The sequence below is a fragment of the Perca fluviatilis genome, chromosome 6 (assembly GCF_010015445.1).
Source record: "Perca fluviatilis chromosome 6, GENO_Pfluv_1.0, whole genome shotgun sequence".
Lineage (NCBI taxonomy): Eukaryota > Metazoa > Chordata > Actinopteri > Perciformes > Percidae > Perca > Perca fluviatilis.
In genome coordinates this window covers 32,036,998-32,059,657 of record NC_053117.1, presented here as the reverse complement: position 1 = coordinate 32,059,657, position 22,660 = coordinate 32,036,998, and the positions used below count along the sequence as shown (strand labels likewise).

The 22,660-nt window shown below is 40.0% G+C and overlaps 1 protein-coding gene across 5 annotated transcripts in view; it reads right to left on the bottom strand.

Moving 5' to 3' along the window:
* Positions 1-22,660, bottom strand: part of adamts3 (ADAM metallopeptidase with thrombospondin type 1 motif, 3) — a 176,959-nt gene that overhangs the window by 149,877 nt on the left and 4,422 nt on the right. For all 5 annotated transcript variants that reach the window (XM_039803991.1, XM_039803993.1, XM_039803992.1 and 2 more), the window contains exon 3: positions 20,886-21,319. In XM_039803991.1, the coding sequence (XP_039659925.1) occupies positions 20,886-21,319 (434 nt within the window). The remainder of the gene's footprint in view (positions 1-20,885; positions 21,320-22,660) is intronic.

Sequence of the window (22,660 nt, the reverse complement as noted above, 5' to 3'; positions counted from 1 at the left end):
GAGCCACCTCTCACAGAGCTCCAGAGGAATTTGTTTGAGTTCTCGGCCAGCCGGCCGGTCCAGCCTCCAATGCTGCATCTCCGCAGGCCATACCTCGCTCTGGCCTCTCCACTTACACTCTGTTGGACTGTGCACATATGGTGCTTTGCAACCAATATGCACACTGAACTCGTTTCCAACTCCCTTAGTCCCCAATCGACCGTACACTCCCCAATCTCTCCTCTTATTTTCACACACTACTCTCCAATTTAAGTTCTTACTCTAGTTTGAAAATGTAACTTTGAACACATTAACAGAATATTCATGTCCTGAGGTTAAAATTAAATTAAAGGTTTCGGCATCCAAACTACCTTTAACCTGTGCAGCAGGGGAAAAGACATTGTCACCCAAGTAGTCTTGCATTGCCAGCCCTTCCTCTGGCTAGTCCACACAGCATTCCGTGATGGGAGAAAAACGTGCTCTGGTTAATTGGCATTTCTTTAAACCAATCACAATTGTCTTGGGCGCTAAGCTCCGGACGGAGCCAGGGTGCCGCTCCAAAATAGCCTGGGGAAGGAACTTGTTTTGGTGGAACATGTGTATGTTCAAAAGTTGTTTTAGTCGAAAGCTCAGATTGGACAGATAGTCTAGCTAGCTGTCTGGATTTACCCTGCAGAGATCTGAGGAGCAGTTAACCATAGTCCTCATAAATCCACCGGAGTTGAAAATTCGAAGACAAAGAAAGTGGAAGGTAACGGACATCCGGCCGAAATGAATGAACAGAGCAATCCCGTAAGTGGAACGTCGTGGATATAGACTATCACCCAAGTGGCCATAATGCTGTGTTAGTAGTTAGTTATGATTTGTTGCAGTTTAAGAGGAGTTTTTTTTCCGGCAACACAACCAGGTTTACTCCTCGCCAAAGTTTTCTTACCAGGTTATAATGCCGACGTACGCCATATGAAAACTGGATTATTTGAGCTGCCACCTGTCACTTGGCATCATTGCTCATCATGGGGGTTAACATGAGGAGCTATGTTGCTATGTTAAAAATGCATCTGCTTGGGACTAAAATGTATTTATTTCCTTCGGCAAACCTCTGCTTTAAAATTAAATGATAAGATGACTTGCTGAATACACTTGTTGCATTCTGTTGAGTTCTTGTAAACAAACACAGATATGTTTATCCAGCTCCTCTGACAAACAGAATTACATTTCCATGATGAACCACATGTTGCTTATTATGCAATTGAATCACAACAAAGTCAGTATATGTAGTACGTTGCCAAGAAAATTCGCAGTGGGGAGGATGTAGATACATACTCACAGAAAATCTAAATGACAGGGACAATTTACAGCAGGACAGGTGTTTGTATTCAAATGAATTCTGGATTTGACAGCTATGATGAAAGCTAGAGGTTATCAGAACCTGAATGGGTGTGATGGATGAAATGAATACAGAATAGGAGAGGTCCAATGATCTTTCACATGTCTTCTTTATCAAAAAGGACAGCATCTTGCACATTGAATACAGTGCTGTCAGAAAGAGAACTTAATGTTGATGAAGTTTATGTGGGGGAACATTTTAAAATTCACATTTTTCTTGTTGCCTTGTTAACTAAAGCATATTTGCAGTGGGGATTCACTCCTCGATTTATACACCTGCAGGCACTGCTTGCGGATCATAAACATTTTTATGTCAGCATACAGTATGTTGTCAGGCTGTAATTTAGCTTGCTTAGCGATTTACCAATTGCCGAATCCATGCACAGAGAAAAGGTCTGCACATTATCCAGCCGGAATTTATTCCTGGCATTACACCGACATACATCAAGAGAGACTTCACTGACGAGTTGCTGCAGGTTATGCTATTTGTATGTCTGCTCATGTGTGATAAGTAAATATAGCGCCGTGGAGACCTGGTATTGTATGGTCGAAGTTGTAGAATAATAGCCTAGAAATCTAGATGCATCCTAGCGGCAGCAAAATTATTTCGCAGCCAGGGGGGTCTAGGCACTCTCCGTTGACTTGCGAGCTGGAAAAACCAAACTCTGGTCAGGCCAATCACATCGTGTATAGATGGTGGGTGGGCTTATGGCTGCTGCTGCTGGGAACAGCGGTCTTCTGGAAGAATTGGAGTTCTTTGAGAAAAGAACAAAGAACGGCACAGAAATCATTCTTAAAAAAGGAAGATGTGTTCGGAGTTTTGCTGACCAGATACGGCAAAAGTTTAATCTATCATCTAGCTTCTCTTCCTTCTTCATTGCTCTGGTTGGTTGGAGCGCTATCCTATTGCGTGCAGAGGGAATTTGAAAGACAACCGTTTATCCCACCCCTTGGATTGAGCCCTGTCAATGGTGAGTTCCCAGACCCAACATCCCATTGATGTGGGTCTGGCTTGTCAGGCTAGTAGAATAAAGTATGAGTGAGGAATCTCTGTTCAGTTGTCTGTCGACTCTTTGAACTAACCGGCTAGCTGCTAGCTCTCTCCACCTACACAATCCACACTACACCGTTAAGCTGAAGCATTTCTTACAAAATTAAACCAGCTGTAGAACAGAGAGATCTGAATCTCTACTCTCACACACATACACCCACCTATTAAAGCGCCTCTTCGGGCGAAGGTGGTATTTTGTCGCTGTTCAAACAACCTGACGGATGGATAATTGGATAAAAGTTGTGATTCTGTCCAGTGGTGCTGTTTAATTGTAAACATTTTAGGAAATATTTGAGGAGCTGAAAAGGCCACCATCTGGCAACACATGGCTGAGGCAAACTGTGCAAAGACTCCAACTTGGAGAAAAAAACAATGTCATGCAAGAGTGTATGTAATGAGATGCAGAGCTGACCTTTTAATATTGATCAAAGCGGCTCAACTGCATGACACACAACTAGAGAATGTTTAGACAATATCAAAGATCTTTCTGTGTGTGATACAAATAACACTTTCACTGAACGATGCTGTTTAAAAGAAGTTTTTCGTGCAACCCATGGGGATGAAAACTGGGCCAGTACAGCAAAGATCTAATCAATTTAATCAATACGGTTTGTTTTTTTCCATCATTTTGAAACGTTTTTATCTCAAATTGTCTAAAAAAAGAAGAGCTCATTATGTGAACATCTAGCAGAAAAATGCTCGCTGTGTCTTAACAAAGCACAAATCCTCCTCTGGCTCAATGAGCAAGATGTTTCAATAATCTGCGGCGCCCAAAGGAAGCTCCCACCACTTTTAATGAAATTGAGACATGAGCAATTGGATAAAGTGGTCCAGGAATACATTTTTATTCCATCCTTGAAGCAGAGACATTGCATAAAAAGGCATTAATCTATTCCTTCTTCTTTCTGATCAACATTCAACACACAGGGAAGAAACAAACTTCAGGTTATGAGCTGAAACTGCTTATGCAGTCAGGTGAGGCTCAAGTTATTAAACTGTGGAGAAACATATTCATTTCAAGTGCCACTGTAAACTGAATGGATTCATTGCTTTATTCTACATTCATGTAAGTAAAGGTTCCCCGTGCTGTGTTTCACCATGTCTGATTAAGCCCTATTTTTTAACTATTGTTAAATCATCGATAAGATCATATCAAATCAAATAAGCATTGCATTTCCCCACGATTCTTCTTCAAAAATCAACACAACAGTAACGCTATCTCTTCTAATGCATCCTCTTCCATCCATAAAACACACGACTTAAGGGGCGCCTGGTTAGCTAACCTGGTTGAGTGTGCACCCCTTGTACAGAGGCTCAGTCCTTGTCGCAGCGGCCATGGGTTTGGTTCCAACCTTTGGCACTTTGCTGCATGTCATTCCCCCTCTCTCTCTTAACTTCCTGTCTTAATCTGTCATATAAATAAAGACAATAAAGGCCAAAAAAATAATCTTAAAACATGACTTAAGAGTGGGGGGAAATCTCGCACAGTGAAAACAGTGAATGTGTTGGCTGTTCAAATTCATGCAAGTACACATATTCCTGGTAGATTACATTGTAACATGAATGTTGTAGTCAGTGGTGTAGTCTATTGTATTGTAGTGGGTATACTGTACTGTATATATATATTTGCCTATATATATGGGCCAGAATCTGCCTTTGGGGAAGGGGGGGCATATCATAGTGGGGGGTCTGGGCGTCCTTACCCAAGGAAAATTTGAGCGTCAGCAACTTCATTTTTGTTGCATTTGGATACGCTTTAATGCACCAATTTATGGTGGAAATACCTTTATTTAGCCTATGCGAAGAAAAATAACACAGATGACAATTCAAAATATATCAAAGATATAATGGAAAGTATGTTGTTGCATGTCATTGGGCATTTTTAAGTGGGTATATGGAAATCCTGGTGCTTTCTTAGTGGGTACTGCGTATACCTGCGTATCACGTAGACTACACCACTGGCCGAAGTTCTATTGTTCTATCATGCAAAGATAACATTTATGATGTCTGTGTTTAATGACATCAAACTCCTGGATCTATTCCAACCTTCAGCTTTCCATTACCTAAAGCAACAAGCCCTGCCAACGCTGCCCCTTAACTTTTGCTAAAGGAAAATTCACAGGATCACCAAAGTCATTAGTATCCATCCTCTGGAGACCATGAACGGCTGTACCAAATGTAACAGCACTCCTATAGTTGTTGAGATATTTGGATCAAAGAGTTGGACTGACTGAAACACAAATGAATAGATAGACATACATTCCCTGAGCCATGCAGCTAGCGCAGCTAAAACTGTTCAATTATTACCTTAAAATATGCAAAGGAATTTGACATTGCCCTGGCTCTTATTTCAGATTAATTGTGTAACAGGAACAACTTGGCTGCATATATTTGGAAGGATAGTCAGTGTAAGCCTCAGGGAATTAAACACAATACTGAGTCCAAATACGCCTACTAAAATTAGAATGGTAGTACATCCAACAATTAGTAAGAAATAATGACAAAATATAGCCGCAAGCGTCAGGCTTCTCAAAACACTTTCACTTGTTACAGGTAACTTTCACTCACATTCATACATTTTTAGATCAGACTGCAGGGCCTGGAGTCGAACCGACAACCTTCTGTTTGTTAGAAAAACATTCTAATACCTGAGCTAATTCTTTAATTGGCCATGTTTTTTAACCAATCTTGCTCATTTATTATTTATGTGTATCTCAGGAGATACACATAAAGATATATATAGATATTTATACTATTTTCTTTCCAAAATCGCTTTTTTGATTGTTAATTGTAGTGCCACCATGTGGCATATTTGGCTCTTTTATCTTGGGAACCGAGTGCACATCATATCCAGTCATTGGGCCAAGTTTCGTGTTTCTAGCTCATTCTAGCTCTTTTTTTTTTGTGAACTATCCATCCAGATAAAACACGATGAACTTCCTCCTCACCAGCAGGATTTTTAAAGAACTAACCAGGAGATCCACTAATATAAAAAAAACATGCACAAACAGATTTACTCCAAAATAGCACAGAAGCATTGTTTCAGTTTCAAGCTTTCAGTTTGACTTCAGAGAGCTGGTTCTTGTGTTATTCCAAGCAGTTTAGGTCAGTGATACCAACAGTCTAAAAATATAAAAGTCTAACCCCACAAAGATAAGGGCATATACAAGACTGTAAAACATCAGGCTTACTGCACCTTTAATTAAGGCTGTATTTCAAAAAGTAAAAAATACTAGGAGATACATTGCATAACCTCAAACCAGTCGGTTTTTCCAATGACTAAAGATTTAATTTATGCTGATGCATATCAGTGGGGTCAACTTCAGGTGAACTGATGTGTGGAACAAAGCATCCATGTGATTATTAGACCTGCATGCACAGTATTCACGCATCACGTCACCCTCATCCAAACTAAAGTATCATCCAGGAACCTCTTTCACAAACAAAAAACATCAGGAAAATACATCTCCAGAAGTTATGTCTCTGGGAGGTAAAGTCTGCAAGATCAAAATGCCTTGTGGATGATTATTTGGCAACATTTTCATAATTATTTTAAAAGCATAGCGCAAGAACTGGCTTTAAAAACACACTTACATTAAGCAAGACTCTTAAAAACCCTCTCTGCCATCTCAAGTTTGGCTTTACAGGAGGAGGGTTTCTGATGGCACATGTTTTGCCACCCAGTAGTCAGTGTTATCCAATATCAGACGAGACAATGGCAGGTGTCTGACAGAGTCTCAGCCAGTTAGTACCTTAACACAACCCTCAAAAAAGGGATCAAGAGTCCTGTGTTCCATCAGTTTAATATCCCCAACATCAGCCCCGGCCAAGCAGACAGCACTCGTCTGCCAAAAAAAACATATGGGATTCAGCTGAAGGGCTCCAGTTTTGCAAAAACAGTCTCTTTCAGTCTAAACTTCTTAAGGAGGTCGGTCTGAACGTGCTTTCGTTGAAAAAAAAAATTGAGGTACTGCAACGTTGAAAAAAGGTCTGAATTCAGCCAGGACACTGACACCTTTCACCCTTGGTGTTGTTCAAAGGTGTGTTTGCTTTCAAAAATGTGAGCAAACCTTCGTCATCATTACCTGCCATTTTCATCCCCAGCCTTTAAAGGAACTTTAACGGGAAAAAATACACAAGTTAATGTCTTGTGATTTGCAGGGGAGGCAAGTAGAAACCTACTTTTGAGAATGCTTAACAATAATTAACAGAAATTTGCAAAAAATATCTCAGAAGTGTACTTAAGTCGTAAAATTAACATGATAATGAATCCTCTTATCCACATCCTCCTTTTTTTTGCATATCTGTGTTTGAAGTTACGCCTCGGATGTATTTAGGCAGACTTTGTTGCCTTCTTAACTCTTTTTTGGAACTTTAGAAATTCCAAACCAGAAAGTTTACGGATAATGAAAGCTCAAACAGGCTGCATGTTTAGAAACAATATACAAATATATTTTAGTTCTGTCTTTTTGTGTTGCTTCACCAAACGGAGCAAACATTTACACACAGATTTGAGGACATGGCGAAGCGTCCACACTTGAAAACTTAAAATAAAACCTCACTCTGGTGAATGGCTCTCAATGTCCTTCTGTAACGACAACAGAAAATGTGGGCTCCTCTTAAGTTTATATAGGTCATGATTAAAAATGTTTAAACACATAAATATCAATAAAAGCACCCCGGCAGTAGACACTGAACTGAAGCCTTGGCTGCTGAGGAGAAAACTGTGTGCCGCCCCTCCTGTACCTCAAACCATATACCCAAACAGCTCTGGGGTCAAGACTCTGCAACAAGCCTTGGCTAAGTCAACAGGGAACATTAAGAACTATTAGTGAATAAAACTCTTGTGCCCAACTACAGTTCACTGCAAAGGGGAACTGGCTCACTTTCTTTTTCTAATCAAATAGGATATTTTCTTTGCTTTTTTTCTCCCTCCACGGCAGCTCCAGATATGTCAGAAGCTGTGCTCGTCCAGAATGCTCTTTTATGCCTCTAAGGCCAAAAGTTTAGGCCACTGAACCCACGTAGCTCTTAGCAAAACATTAGCATATCTTATTAGCTCATTTTGTCACTCTTCATGAATCTCAGAGCTGTAAACGTTTCCTTTCGAGGTCAAGTCTTGCCAGAGGAGTTTGTGGAGGAGGTATTAAAACTGCCGGGTTGAGACTGATAGCGAAGCATCAGGAGAGTGTTTCAGTTAAAATGTCCTCCAATGGGCAGGCTTTTGCTCTGAAAGGATACTTACCCATCAGGACTGCAGCGTGTTTACACTCGTGAGTCTCACACACCACAGACACAGAAGTGCCTCCCCCTTTTGGCTGGCAGAGCCGATTATGCAACACATGACACACATTAAGAGGTGGCCAAGTTTTAAAGAGGAAAAGGTTAATATCAACAGTCAGACATCCAGTCACTTCTGTTTTCAGGTCAGCTCTGCCACTCTCTGTCTGCCTGTATGTCTGATTGTATCTGTCAGTCTGTTGGTCCGTCTGCCAAAGCCTGCTTGAAAAAGAAGAAAATCCTCCTTCAGCAACACAGAGTAAGGAGGTTTTTGTTCCAGCTGTCCTGCTTCATGGAAACAAATGAGTGAGGCTGAAGCAGGATTTCATGGTTGCTTTAAGGCATTTCCAGGCAGCTTACAGTTTGTTTGTCATGCTGAAATAAAAGCTGGTACTGCAGCTGAAAGTGCCCAAAGGTAAGATTTTTTTTCCCTCCCTCTCACAATTGATACAGATCTGATGTTCCATAATCAGAAAGAATTGGAAACACCTGGATGTCAGCATGTGTGTTGAAAGGCCTATATGTCACATCGACACTGTTTCACACCTAACAGCTCTGAATTAAGAAAACATAGCCTGCATCACAGCTTTTCATTAAACTGCTTTCTGTGGTGTTTTGCAATATCTTCTACAGTGCTTCATATACTGCAGTTAACTACAGTATTTTGTAATCAGTGGAGATCAAAGTGGATCTGAGGTTTTGGACAGGACTTGACAGCTTTTCATCCCCAGCATGAAGGAATACTCAAGTTAAAGAACAGTTTTATTTTGTGATTGTAACTTACTGTATACAGTGAAATTGCATTGTATATTTTCTGGAAATTCAATTAAAAACTATTTATGTATTTATATTTGAGCAGGGATGTGGATGGATGAATTCAATATTGCCATGAAGCAGTCCAGATCTTTGATTTGCAACATTACCCAAAGAATTACATAGACACACAGCTGATATCTACAGTATCAAGTAAAGAAAGCCTTCTTCTGCCTTAATAAAAACAATAAGTAAAACTTATTGCATTTTTCATCAAAGAATACTTATTATTCCAACTATTTTAGTAGCAAACATTAGCATGAACGCATTACATAACAAGAGGTGTTTTTAGCATAGACAGTATATAAGAATGGACCAACAGATCCCATTGCTCTGGACGGAGACCAGTGAAGGATATTAGAAGCACTTTTCTGGTGAGCTCTGAGTGTTACTGCGCAGCCTCCAACTGAGAGAGATGAAGTAAATGTGACGTGAGCAACCTGTCTGAAAGTTGTAAGTCTTCTGGTAGCTGTGCCAAGCGAAATCTCAATCATTCCCAAATCTTGCAGAGATGGAGAGCGTAGGTATATGTAAGGAGATAACATAGGCACAGGCTAATTATTGCTAACTAAAATGCTAGTTTACATTAGTAATTAAACCTAAACAGCTCATGCATGTCGAAACTGCCTGCGAGCTTCTCCTGTACTGCACGGTAATTCCTCTACTATGTAACACAATCGTTAGCCAAAAACGTCTGCTACGGAGCCATAACGTGAGATACAAGGTAATGGAGCCTTTTACACATTGTTGTGTTTCTTTAAAAATACACAATGGACAAATAGAGTCTTTAAAGGCTTCAGATGTAAAGTTATTCACTGTCAAAGTGACGTCAAAATGAATGGCAGTCATTGGGATGCTAACAGGAGGTGATCATTTTGTAGCATCAAAATGGTGCCATAGGAGGTTCGAGTTCTGAAGCAAAGCTTACCCCCTTGGTTTTGAGCTCACTGTCAGCATGCTAACATGCTCAAAATGAGAAAGCCAACATGATGATGTTTCAACAACTGGATAGAGCATTCAAGGCGGAACCCCATTCATTCCTTTGAGAGTTGGTCCGAGGCGCAGACGATCGGCACAGCTTCCGCACTGTGTGGCCCATAGAGCAGGCGCACTAGAGACCTCCGTTGGCCGAGCTGGCTACTTCTGGTTAAGCACTCTGCTAACTTGTATGGGGATTATGTTACTTAATTTTGCGGCTCTTCTAGACTTTTCAAATGTTATTGAACCGAATAAATCCAATTCTGATAGTTAAACAAGTAATTTTGCGGGGGTTGTGATTCTCCAAAAAAAAATGTATCCGCTGATTTACAGTCGTCTTTTTTGCCAGGTATGACTATGGGAAAAGTCTTTCTGTTCCAGAGGGCATCACGTTACGGGCCTTGAGTTGTAATTACGCTGTTTGGCCATTATGTTTAATTTGCTTCAAAGTCCGGCACACTTCCTGGGGGCCTGTGTTTAGCAGGTATTATGTTCCCCATTTTAGTTTAGCGTGTTAGCATGCTAACATTCCCTAATTTGCACTAAACACCAAGTACAGTTGAGGTTGATTGAAATGTCCTTTGGATACGTTTAACCGGATGGTGACGCTAGATGAAATGTCAGAGGATCACCAAAGTTATTACAATTCATCCTGAGGGGGACATGTACTGTATGTCTGTATTCCACAGGATGCATGTCTTTTCACCAATGTCCATTTCCTTCCGCTTTCTTTGTGTTGGAATTTACTGACTATGGTTAACTGCTCCTCAGATCTCTGCAGGGTAAATTAAGACACCAACTAGACTATCTGTCCAATCTGAATTTTTTCTCGCACGACTAAAACAACTTTTGAACGTACACATTCCACCAAAACAAGTTCCTTCCAGAAGCTATTTTGCAGCCATGCAGTGCCCAAATAGTTGTTGAGATATTTCAGTCTGCACCAATGTGGTAGACCGCCATTGCAATTCCTAGAGACACAACGCTTGGCTAAAAACATACAGAGAGCTAAGCACATGACTAAAATGGTATTTTAGACACATCTTAATGCATTTAATACTCCAAGACACACAATAAGTTAGATGAGTTCCAAAGTGCAAGTGTTTCATTTCAACATCGCTGTTGAGTAAATACTGGTGTCAGCTGTGTGTTACATCCAAAAGGACATATTAAGAGTAATCTAAAATTATAAATCAGCACCAGTCCTGCATAGGTGATAAAACTAAACTCAAGCTTACTGGTGGCTTAATGCATTTACACATTTGCTTGAAAGCTGAGAGAAAAATGAAAAGAGAGACCTGGGCTCCATTACTGTTAATGTAATTTCTAACAGTGTGAGGCTGTGGGAGTTACTCCTCACGTACAGATCATTAATTTCTACTCCTCCACCATCTTCCCTGTTTTGCACAGCTCATTGAAAAAAGATAAGAGTCCTTAAGACCAATAATACATGAGACATGAGACATTTTCCCTCTTTGCCTTTCAGGGCTCCACAATAAAACATCTGCAGTATGTGAACCATCAACTCTGACAAGGGAACCCTGTAAGCACATGTGTACACGAGGAGAGGCCAGATATGAACTTAGCAGTCATGTTGTGGGAGGAGGAGGATGAGAATGATACAGTATACACCCACTTCTGACATCTCGAGGCCAGTCACATTCCTTCCTTAATCTTTTTTTTCTAAAGACTTGTTCTATAATTTTTCTTCCACTTGAAAAAGAAACAAGACTAACAAAACCAACCATCCTCAGCTGAGTCGCTGCCTCCGACTGTTTACGATGGACGTACCGTACTTGTAAAACTACTGCCCTTTCACAAAAAAAACTCCATAACAGACCAGGTGTGTTTCAAGGATCAAACACTGTCATTATATTCCCTAAACGGAAGCAAATGCCTTCATGGAGCCCATATTTTCAAAAAGCAGTGAAAAAGTTTTAAAGATTTTACCAGCTTGTATGTCTTCTCTTTGATCTTTGCAAGTTCCAGAAGATGGGTACAGGATTTTACATTTTGGGATCTTTATCAGTCTTATCCATCTTCATTAAGGTGTACAGATTAACCTTCAAATATCAAAGAGCATCACAAAGAGTTTCTGAACCACACAAGGCTGCAGTGTTTCACAAACAAGACAGTATGCTGTTGCTGCAAAATCACTGACATCAAGACTTTTGTTCCAGCCATAAGACCTTTACACCAGCATCCCGCCTTCCCATGCAGAGATAATTCAAGCCATTAGCAAGAACATGTATGCCTATGCATCTGGCAACTTTCGGAAAGTAATTTAATAAATATTAGAGCTAAGCTTTCAGAACACGACCGGAAAATATTACATGAATATGAATCTGTAATTAAAACCCGATCAATGCTGGATTTTTTTAGGCTGATACTGGAGTTTAAAAAAAAAAAACTGACAAAGATATTTCAGCTGATAGTCATTTTTCAAAACATAAACAATAAACTTGATAGAGATTCCTTAGATTTGTTACCAAGATACATACTGCGACATACTTTAGGGCTCTCTGGTGGACAGACGATGAAATGTTGACACTGTGTCTAAATGACCCCAAACCTAGTTTTCTGTAGTGCAACTAGCGATATATGTGCAATAAGCTAAAATCAGCTGTTTCACGTCATCCGGTGGATCTCGACAGACCCTTGTTGCTCTGCTCCACGGGGAGCTCTGTCTAAACACACTGCCCACACAAAGATGACACAGAGCTGACTTTAAATCAGCAGGAAATCTCTTTAAGTGTTAAAGGATAATTAATAGGACCCGGATTCCAGCTAGTGAACAAAATTAAAGAAAACATCACTAAAACCATTTCATTTCAACTTTCAACTTTGTACTTTAAAGTCTCCCTAATCATTAACTCTGGTAACGAGACCAAAAATGATTCTAGTTTTGTAGCAGAAACCATGAGACAACATGAGACATAAATTGGCTAATGGGCAGACAGACTCAGTTTTGCAACAGATTTGAATGTGCCCCCTGCTGTGACCCAGAAAGATTTGTTTCTGATCAGCACATGTGACTAAAAGAGGCAGAAACGAGAGGGGTTACATGTTAAATCCGCTTTTACAATGAAACCCCTCTCCCTGGTTTCCCTGACATGCATAAAAAATGAAGGCTGTCTCCCACACAGGCCAGCAAAGATCACCCTCACCTCACCCCCCACACTGCTACTGCTGCTTCTGCTGTTGCTATAGCAGAGGACATATCTGCCTCATAAGCATTTAGCAGTCAGGCTGCCTGCCTGCCTGCCTTTTGCAGTAAAGACTTCCAGACAGCAGCCTGGCTATAATTAAGAAACAGTAAAATACACACCTAGCAAGGGCTAAGGCTACCACTTGAGATCAAAGACCACTGGCCCTCAACGACATGCTTTTTCATCAGCAACCACTGGTTTTACGAGTGTTTGATCTCCAGTTATGCAGTCCTGCTTTGCATTTTGGCTGTGTGAAGAAAAGATGATCATGTTCTGCATTGGAAGAAGACCAACCAGTAAAGATGCAAAGTAAAGTAGAGTATATTTAGAATTATTTAGTGCTATAGTACAATGTAGGCCAAAAACAACCAATTTCTTTAAAAGGCAAAGCCAGTTAAACTGATTATTCACTATTTTATGTCCCAAAAAATTGAAAATTGGTTTTGTTTCCTGCTGTATACAGAATACTGATCATGGCACTTACAGTTAATGATGTCCTATTGAGATGAAAGCTCATATTAGCCTCCAGAAATAGAGTGAAGAGAAAAATTGGGAGAAAAGGCACAAATGAGCTGGTGACTATGTGCCCCAACACATGAAATGATCACAACAAAGACTGTCTGAGGCGACCAACAGTAGTTTCCTACCCGCCCTACTTCCGGCACCCTTGCTCAGACCAAACCCATCTTCGAACTCGCCTTCATTTTGATCTCAACTACACATCTACCACGTTTGGTGACTACATCTTGCACGGTTGTGAAGCTGTCACGGTGACAAAATATGGCCGCAGACAGACATACCACACACACAGACAGACCTACCACACACACACACAAACACACACACACACACACACACACACACACACACACACACACACACACACACACACACACACACACAGACAAATAGCCCAACCAAACATAGCTCAATTACTGTGAAAGGCAGATAATTTGAAAGTGAATATTACCCAGAATGAATGTCCCACCATATCCAACGTGTTTTGTTTCCTGTAACAGTGCTCTGTTTATCACAATTTATGATAAATGAAGTCTTCTTGTGATGTCAACAGCTCAGAAAATACTTCCAGTAATAGAATGGGAAGAAATAAATGACCAGAGCTCTTTTCATGTAGCAAATATGACAACAGACACTACAGAGTACTTGAGCTGCCAATAGTATTTAATAAAATCAGACTTTATCTGGATTTTTGTGTCATTACATTTTTGACAGTTTTTTGTTAATCAAACTATCCATTGATACATTTCTGTAATATGATAGTAGCCTATAGTAGTATATGTCTTTTGGTTTTCACTAATCTTCACCCACAAACAAGGCAGGTCAGTTTAAACTGATTTTTACCCAGCTTTTATGTCCCGACACATCCAAAATGTGTTGTTTCCTGTTTATTTCAGTGCTTTATTTATATATCCCATTATATCCAAAATTAGTTGTTTCCTGTGTAACAGAGAACTGATCATTGCAGTTTAAAGTAAAACAAGGCTCTCTTACTCTTGGCCAGAGTAAGGGTAAGTATTTAAGCTGCAACTTTTTAAATCAGATTTTAGTCAGTTTTCGAGCATTTATTCCCCCCCAAAAAAACATAATGATATCATACAGTGTTTGCAGCAGTCTTCTCAAATCAGTCTTCCACTGGGCAAAGCGACAGACCTTTGATGACTTCTGGCGTCTTCAAAGTGACATCCTGCCACGACAGTATTTACAAAGCAAAACTCTCACATCCTGTGTGGCCCCTCTCAGCCCTGAATCTCCTGCGAGATTCAACTATAAATGTCTTAGAGAGACTGAATCTGCCCTAGTGATGAACTGCTTCCTCCTGCTGCAATCAAAGGAAATGGCCAAATCCTGCAGTGTAGAGGACTGACTTAAAGGTCAGACTGCCATTATCTGTGTTTAGGAGATTATATTAGGAGACGCTGCTGTTGTTCACTTTAGAAAGAATGAAGTTGTTAGACTGGTGTTTTGTAAGTTCTTTCATTTCACGGTCAGTGGATCTGACATTCAAATTTTACTGCATAATGAAGCATTGTTTGCAGCGCTGCAAATACAGACAAACAGGAAACAATATTTTGCTTTTAACACAGCAGAAAGATCTCAGTAAATAAATGAAAATACATCTTTAAAAAAAACTATGTGAACATATTGTCCCATCCGTGGCCGAGCTGACGGTTACCAAGCTCTTCGTAATTACAGAGCTTTCCCCCACCCCATTTCTATAAAACTCTATTGAATGAAACAATCATGAAACCATTAAGGGGGAGTAAACGGTCCAGTACAGAGAGAAAATCGAAACTGTTACTGTGACTGACAAATGCTAGCCTATGTTCCTAACAGACAGAAACTCATCATGAGGCTTTTTGCACAGTTGCACAAACAGATGCTTCGATACATCATACGCAACTGGACGTTAAATGCCCCATTTATAATTTTCATACTAAGCATTGATAGACTAGAAAAAAACTTGCTTGACTTCAACAGCTCTGTTCCAGGCAGTGGACACCTTAGAAACTGCAATGTGCATCCTAAGATTTGCGAAGATTTCCCAAGCGTTGTAAAGACATCTTAAATCACTAATGGTTAACAACTGCTCTCTAGATTTGTTGAAAATGGATAAAAATGTCTTGTATCAGTGTTTGTAAGCTGTGCACTTAGGGGCGTCGGACTGGGGGGAAAAAGGGGACTGAGTACCCAGGGCCCTCATGTGAAGAGGGCCCACAAATATGCTAGAATGAATAGCTGTGGATGCGGGGAGGGGCCCATAGAAAATGCCTTTTTACAAGGCCCAGAAGTGTGTGCTAAACTTGATTATTTGATTAGTTGATTCACAGTTTAAAAAAACGCTTTGCTAAACAATTAAATTATCTGTCACTTTTTTAAAGCAAAAATTGCTTCTTCTACAACATTTGCTGTTTTTCTTAGTGGTAAATTTTGGTTTCAGACTAAAGAAGAAATATGAAGAGGTCAACTCGGACTGAGAAACTGTGAAGGGTATTTTTTCATCAGTATGTGACATTTCAGACCAAACGATTATTCTATTGAGTAAATGACCAGCAGATAAGTAATTGAAACCCAACAAAAACTAGTGATGATTTTTTTGGTTGGACTTTTTGGTCTTTCGTTCTCGTGCAGCATGAAATTACCACCGAAGAATAACTGATTACCAGGAAGTCCAAAGAGTCTGTTCAATGTGATCTTTAAAGAGAGGAAAAGTCTAATTTATCATTTGAGTTCCTCTGCCACTTTCTTGGAGCCTCACTCCACACATTCAGACCGTCTGGCGAGGTCAGTGACTCGAGTCTGTTCGGTGTGTTCCGTGCCGTTGTCCGTCCGAGGGGCCGTCGGCCTTCATTTTGCCCGATTTGACATGTATAATCGGCGGGGCGGGCACTGCTGGCAGTCGGACTCAAATGACCCATCTGATTGGTAGAGTGCTAACCCGGAAACGGGGAGCAGAATGAGCGTGACTAGAGTCTCTCAAAATCTGACGAAAATCTTTTAAACTGACCTTTGTCGATCTGAAATGAAGACAGATTCAGACACTGCACGGCCTATTTCTCGCTTAAAATTTTTTCAGAAACACGTTTCGGTGAACTATTTGTACAAGTACAATAATGAGATTGTATTCTGAACAAGCCGCCATGACAGTCTGTCTTTGAATTTCCGGAGAAACCAGACCCACGTGACGCGTTCGTCCAATCAGCTGCCGGTTTTCATTTTTTGGCGACAATTCAGATTAGTGCCACCTGCTGTTATGGAGATGTATTACATCGTGTCGCTTTGGTGTGTTCCGAGGCAATTTTTTGACCAACTCGGGGAGACTGATCAGTCCAACTGCCTTTTCTGCTGAGGGTCGGCTGTCTGGTCGGTGTGTCTGGGCCTTAAACAAAAAAGGCTATTGGTAGATTTCTGGTGGGTTTGAAGAAGTGTTTCTGATCTAGTTTATATATCTAGTTTTAGATTGCGGCAGCAGAAACGTGTCATCTTGTCATTTCATGATCTAATTTGGCAACGAGAGTGGATCTGAATTTAAATAATGTAAAGAGCTTCCTCAAATTTGCAACGTCTTTCTAAGCTTTAAAAACTAATTTTAATGTTAAATACAGGCTTTGAAGGTGCATTTACTGTATAGCTCGTAGCTGGGAATGGCATACTGTGTATCTATGTCTATTTATGATTGCCTTGTATGTGTAAAAGCACTTTATAACTTCTGTTTTGATGTTTCATCATTATTGTTATTTGCAAAGAGAGTTTGTAGCTGTATAAAAAATTGATTTCCTCGATGCTCAGGAGCTTTTAATTCTTGTCTATTTACCGTAAGATTTTAGCTTTCATCTGGGAAGAAATAGTGTATGTTGTTTGTCTGACATCATATGATGGTTGACTCAAGTTTCATGCAGAACAACACTTGTCAGCTTTCTTATTGTAAATCAACCTGTTGAAATTTTCCAGGGAAGTTAGCCCATTTCTCATGGAAACCTCTTCCCACCACCTTAAAAAAAACCCCGCAGGTCAGTCTCACACACTCACGTCAGTTTTTTGCTGGCCAGCAACACTGTCAAAACCTCACACTCCAATGCCTGCCAGTGGAATCTGCCTCTACGTGTGCTGCTCTGTTACAAGTGTTGTAATGTAGAGAGAATAAAGTGAATCCCTGCTGAGCACCTTGGAGCCATCCTCTGAGAATCAAACCATGAGGATACACACACATATCTAAGAAAATGCAGCTCACCAGGCTTTGCATTCATGTTTCACAATGATTTAAGTTTAAGTCCCAGAGGCTCTCACTATCATAAGAGCCACGTGTCACTCTTGTCCTGAAGGAACAGTTTTCATGTGCTGCCTTTTGATATGCAGCAATGAAGGCTGCACTTGATGTTGCAGCCAGGTGTGAGCATTAATACCTTCACAAAAGCAGCACCAGTGCAATCGTATTTTCTAGTAGTGTGTAGTCAAACAGATTAAATGGCATGGCACAACAAGGTACATTCAGACGAAAAGCAGTGAGGACATGTCATTAAAAGAATAAAACTGGTGTTACTTTCTCTGATAATCGAAAATTCCCTTGAAGACCCTAAAACTAACAATGAATATATTATAATAAGTATTGTACTGTATGTAACCCTCATCCAAAGCAGCACAAAGTGTTTACAGCTATGTTTCTGGCTCTGTTAGTGGGGCTTTAAGCAAAATGCTAATATCAGCATGCTAACATGCTCAAAATGACAATAATAAGGGACTGTTCGTTATTTATTTAAGTGGCCACCGGAGGAGTTTTGGGATCTTTAGTCAAAATAGACTTGACCATCCCTTCACCAGCATTTTCTATGACCCTCCAAAATGATTGGGAAAAGAGACATGACCCTCCCCAACAATTTATTGATGCCTTCTGTACTGGTTTGCACTTAGGCAAAGATGTACGGATGCCCTTTGGTTTTTTACAGCCATGCAATACATGACTTAACCTCTTCTTTCTCATCTTACACATCGCACTCCACTGTTATGGTGGCCATTTCAGTAGATTTACTCACTAACATTGTTGTGGAAACACAATAACAATGGAAACTAAATGCACACTTTCTGCATTACTGCATTGCTTCAAGTTATTCCTCTAGTAAACTAGTATTCACATGAAATAAAACAATAAAACCGTGAGACCAATTCAACAAAGCACACTGGGTAATAACAAATTAAACACATGAACTGGTTGCTATGGACTCGTCACTAGGCTTCCTCAGTCTTTGTATATTTTAGCATAGGTAAATCTGCCGAAGCTGAAAATTATCCAAAACTCCATTTCTCAGACGAGCGCACTCCTTCTTTCTCAAATACCTTGCACAATTTCAAATCACTGGGACCGAAAGGATATTTGAAGAGTAGATATTGGCGCCAGAAATCACATTCGCTCTAGAATCTTTGCTAGTGCCCTCTAGAGGCATAGGCGGAGTTTGACATTGGAGCCAAGGGGGCAAAAAAAAAAAAAAAACCTCATTGTAGCAGCTGAGACTTGGCCTACCACTTGGGGAACACAGCACGTGCACATATAGACAAAACAAACATGCTAAATAAACATATCTGTTTATTTTTAAAGCAGATTTTAAATTACATTGTAACAATTTAACAATTCACCCTTATGAAATCCGGCACAGCTGTCTTGGAACGCAATAGACAGATTCTGGCGGAATGCCCCAACACTTAAATTCAGCTAAAATGTAACAGTGAACAATCAGTGTTTGACCTACAGTCTGTTGAGATGCCTCTCCAAACGCAGAAACGAAGCGCAATCACACCATAAATCATTAAGAATCCACAGCGATCAGTAGATCCACAAAAAGAGTCACGGTGTATCCAGCAAGGCCTACGCGCGTCACATTCACCAGCCAGCTCCAAACAGGTGAACGAGGCCTCTCCACTTCGCCATTTAAACAAAGTGGAATAAACGTATAAAAGTCCAAATCTACACAAAACCCACAATCAATTAGTAAGCTGACATCACATTTATATACATGGCATTTAGGAAACCTTTATTGCAACGTTGGCATGGCAAGATGTCCAGACTAGTGCAACAGTAATTTTTGTTTTTTGCGTCCTGCCGCTCCCATCATCAGCCAGGTAATATTTTTTTTACGAAAGCAGTATATGAAATCAGATTACCTACCACCATTTAGTTGTTTTGTGTTATTTAAAATATTTATAAAATATCTGGTCATGCCAGACGTAATTATTCCACTCATTTTTTAAACAATGCAATTACCCGTTTCAGCCACCAGCAAACTCCGCGTATGGGTCAGACCCATCTGCTGGCGATGGAGGGCCGAGACTGAGAGCTACATGGAAAAATATGCACCAAACAAGCCACTTTGAAATTTTGCTGTTTTCATGAATATAAACGTATCGTTATCACGATATTTTTGACCAAATACCTCGATATCAATACCGTAACAATATTGTAGTGTTGACTATTGGTGCTTTCACAAAATATTTACACAGTGAGATTTTTGATAAATAATCATCAGTAATGTGGATATAATGAAGTGGGTAAAGGCAAATAAAAGAACAGTTACATCACTCTACTGTAATGCAGCCTTTAAAACCAGGAAAAGACAACACTTATGCCATATTACGATACTAGAATATCCAAAATCTAAGACAATATCTACTCTCATATCACGATAGATATAATATCGATATATTGCCCAGCTCTAGTTTCCAGTATGTTTTTCTCTCACAACGTTATTGTGTAAATTCTCACAAAAAACCATGTAACACAAAATGCTGGTTTATAATGCATGGTTCCCAGTATTGCAGCGTTGTCAGGTGGCATGCCCTTTCAAAGCGTCACGCCCGTCCTTTCTAGAGCCCCACCACTAGTGTGGCTAAAAATACATAAAAAAGCCATATTGTTGTGTTTTGGTGATGCACAAATTCACCAAAAAGATGACATGAGGGTGGACGATTTAACTTTTTTATAACTAATTCCTGACTTTTTTGCAGCACACACCATCTTATAGAATAAACAGCACTTATACAATAGGGTGAATTAATTTATGGTTCAGTTTCATCCAATTAATAATAAAGATAAACTAGCACTGGCTTTATCTTTTAACAGATTGTGAATGCCTATCAGGAGTCATGAGTTGCAGTACATCCGCTGAGTTGCTTTTAAAAGGTTTGCAGCATTTCAGCAGAGAACTTCATTTGAAGGTCTTTGGGCTAACTGAGACTTTTCCATGAATGCAGAGATGTTTCGTTGGCCTACTCTAAGAGATTTTGGCCCAGGTCATTTCCCAATTACCATTCAAGTGTTTTATTAGGGGCGATGGGGAGGATAGGACCGCAGACTTTTGTGGCGCACAAAGGGAACTTGTGTTTTATGTTGGGAAGAGGTTGGGGGGGAAATCCATTGAGTTTGTGGGTGCAAAGGATGGCCACTCACCCGTGACAAACATCTGTACAAAAAGCTATTCCGTCTGCCTGCCTGCAGAATATCTCCAAGAACAATGTGCTGTAAAAATGCAGAGTGCTGACGTAAAGAAAGGCTAAACTCAGGAGTTATGGACATCTAAAATCCATTAGTGTATAGTTGATAAGGTCATGGGACTTTTGTAATGAAAAGACATGGTTTGAGGGGGTAGGAGAGTAAAGAAGCTTTGTGGCTAAGGAGGACTTACCAGTCCGTCACAGTTGTTAATGGCAACCGAGGCCCCGGGAACGTCTGAGATGTCGCCGATGAAGGTGCAGTCTGTCTTTAGCAGCTCACGGTGCAGTATCCTCTCTGCCCTGCTGGTGGCTTCGGTCTGGTTGGCGCCCGTACTGGCATCGTCACCGGCGCTGACGTTCCCGAAGTTTTGGATCTCATCGTGCCACTCCACCATCGCACCAGGCGCCACCAGTCTGTTATTAGGGCGCAGACGGAGGTGGAACTCCTTCCCGAAGGCGGAGATGTTGAAGAAAAGTGTCTGTTCAGCTTCACCAGAAGAAAACACCTCCCTCTTGACGCGCTGCTTGTGCGTGGCAGAGAGCAGGTGTGACAGGTAGTGTCCATGTGAGTCGGTGCTGAAGGGAGTGACCAGGCCATATTCCCTCAGACGGCTTCTCAGCTGGTCTGTAAAACAACACAATAACAATGACATCTTGTTTTTTTTTTCAAGGCACCAGGAAGTAGAAGTAACAACACGCTATTGCATGTGCGTAAAATAAATAAGTCTCTTTATCATTCCAAATGTTCATGTGTTGAGGATATAATGTTCTGAACTCCTTGGCTCCATGCAGCAGAGCCCTACAGGGTTGTGCTTTAAACCATCGTTGCAGCCTGTAACCAATAATTTATTATATAATAATTTATTTTAAGAAACAAAAAAATACCCATAACAAGTTTTCAGAATCAGAATTAGTTTAGTTTAGTTCAGTTTATTTGTTTTATAGAACATAAAAATTACATTGAAGAAATACAAAAATACATGTGACGGTGTGGTAGAAACCTGTAACGGCTTATATAAAAACCACAACCAAAGGACATACACTAATGTAGACGTACAAAATAAAAATTACATTTCAAGTGTTAGTGTGCAAAAAGTTCATAAAAATGTAATAAAAATAAATACATGTATAGAGAAACAGAAATTATTGCCATGTTTACAGTAAAAACAACAGTTATCTTCTTTTCCAAAATCACATGGTTTAGACAACAGGGCATTTCTAAGTCTATTTTTATACATAGAAAGTGACACAGAGGAATACATAAATATAAATTTTCATTCCACAAAATACCTCGATATCAATACCGCAACGATATTGTAGTGTTGAATATTGGTGCTTTCACAAAATAGTTACACAATGAGATTTTTGATAAATAATCATCAGTAATGTGGATATAATGACTAAGTGGGTAAAGGCAAATAATAGAACAGTTACAACAGTCTGGTAAGTTCAGAAAATGACAACACTTTACTGTAATGCAGCCTTTAAAACCAGGAAAAGACAACACTTATGCCATATTACGATACTACGATATCCAAAATCTAAGACGATATCTACTCTCATATCACGATATCGATATAATATCGATATATTGCCCAGCTCTACATGGGACCTTTAAGCTTTAGATCTGGCAATGCAACTACAGGTTGAACTGAAGCATTTCATTTAGAGAGCCTAGAGAAGAAAAACTGTCCTTCCAGACGTTCTTGATTAGCAGTTACTGCCTTTTACATTTCCAAAGTAAATACCTAGCTCACAAAAAAAGATGCATCCTGTACTGGATGGTATTCAATATCATCTTGGCATAATGCCTCATTAACCCTCAGGCTCTTGTTCACTGGATAATTTGTGGTCAACTCAATTGTACAAGGAAATCTGTGGGCCTTGAAAAAAACTCTCTTAAAAAGGAAATTTCCACCCAGGCTTGGTTTGCTTTTCCAAATGTGTGCAATGGCAGACACATTCT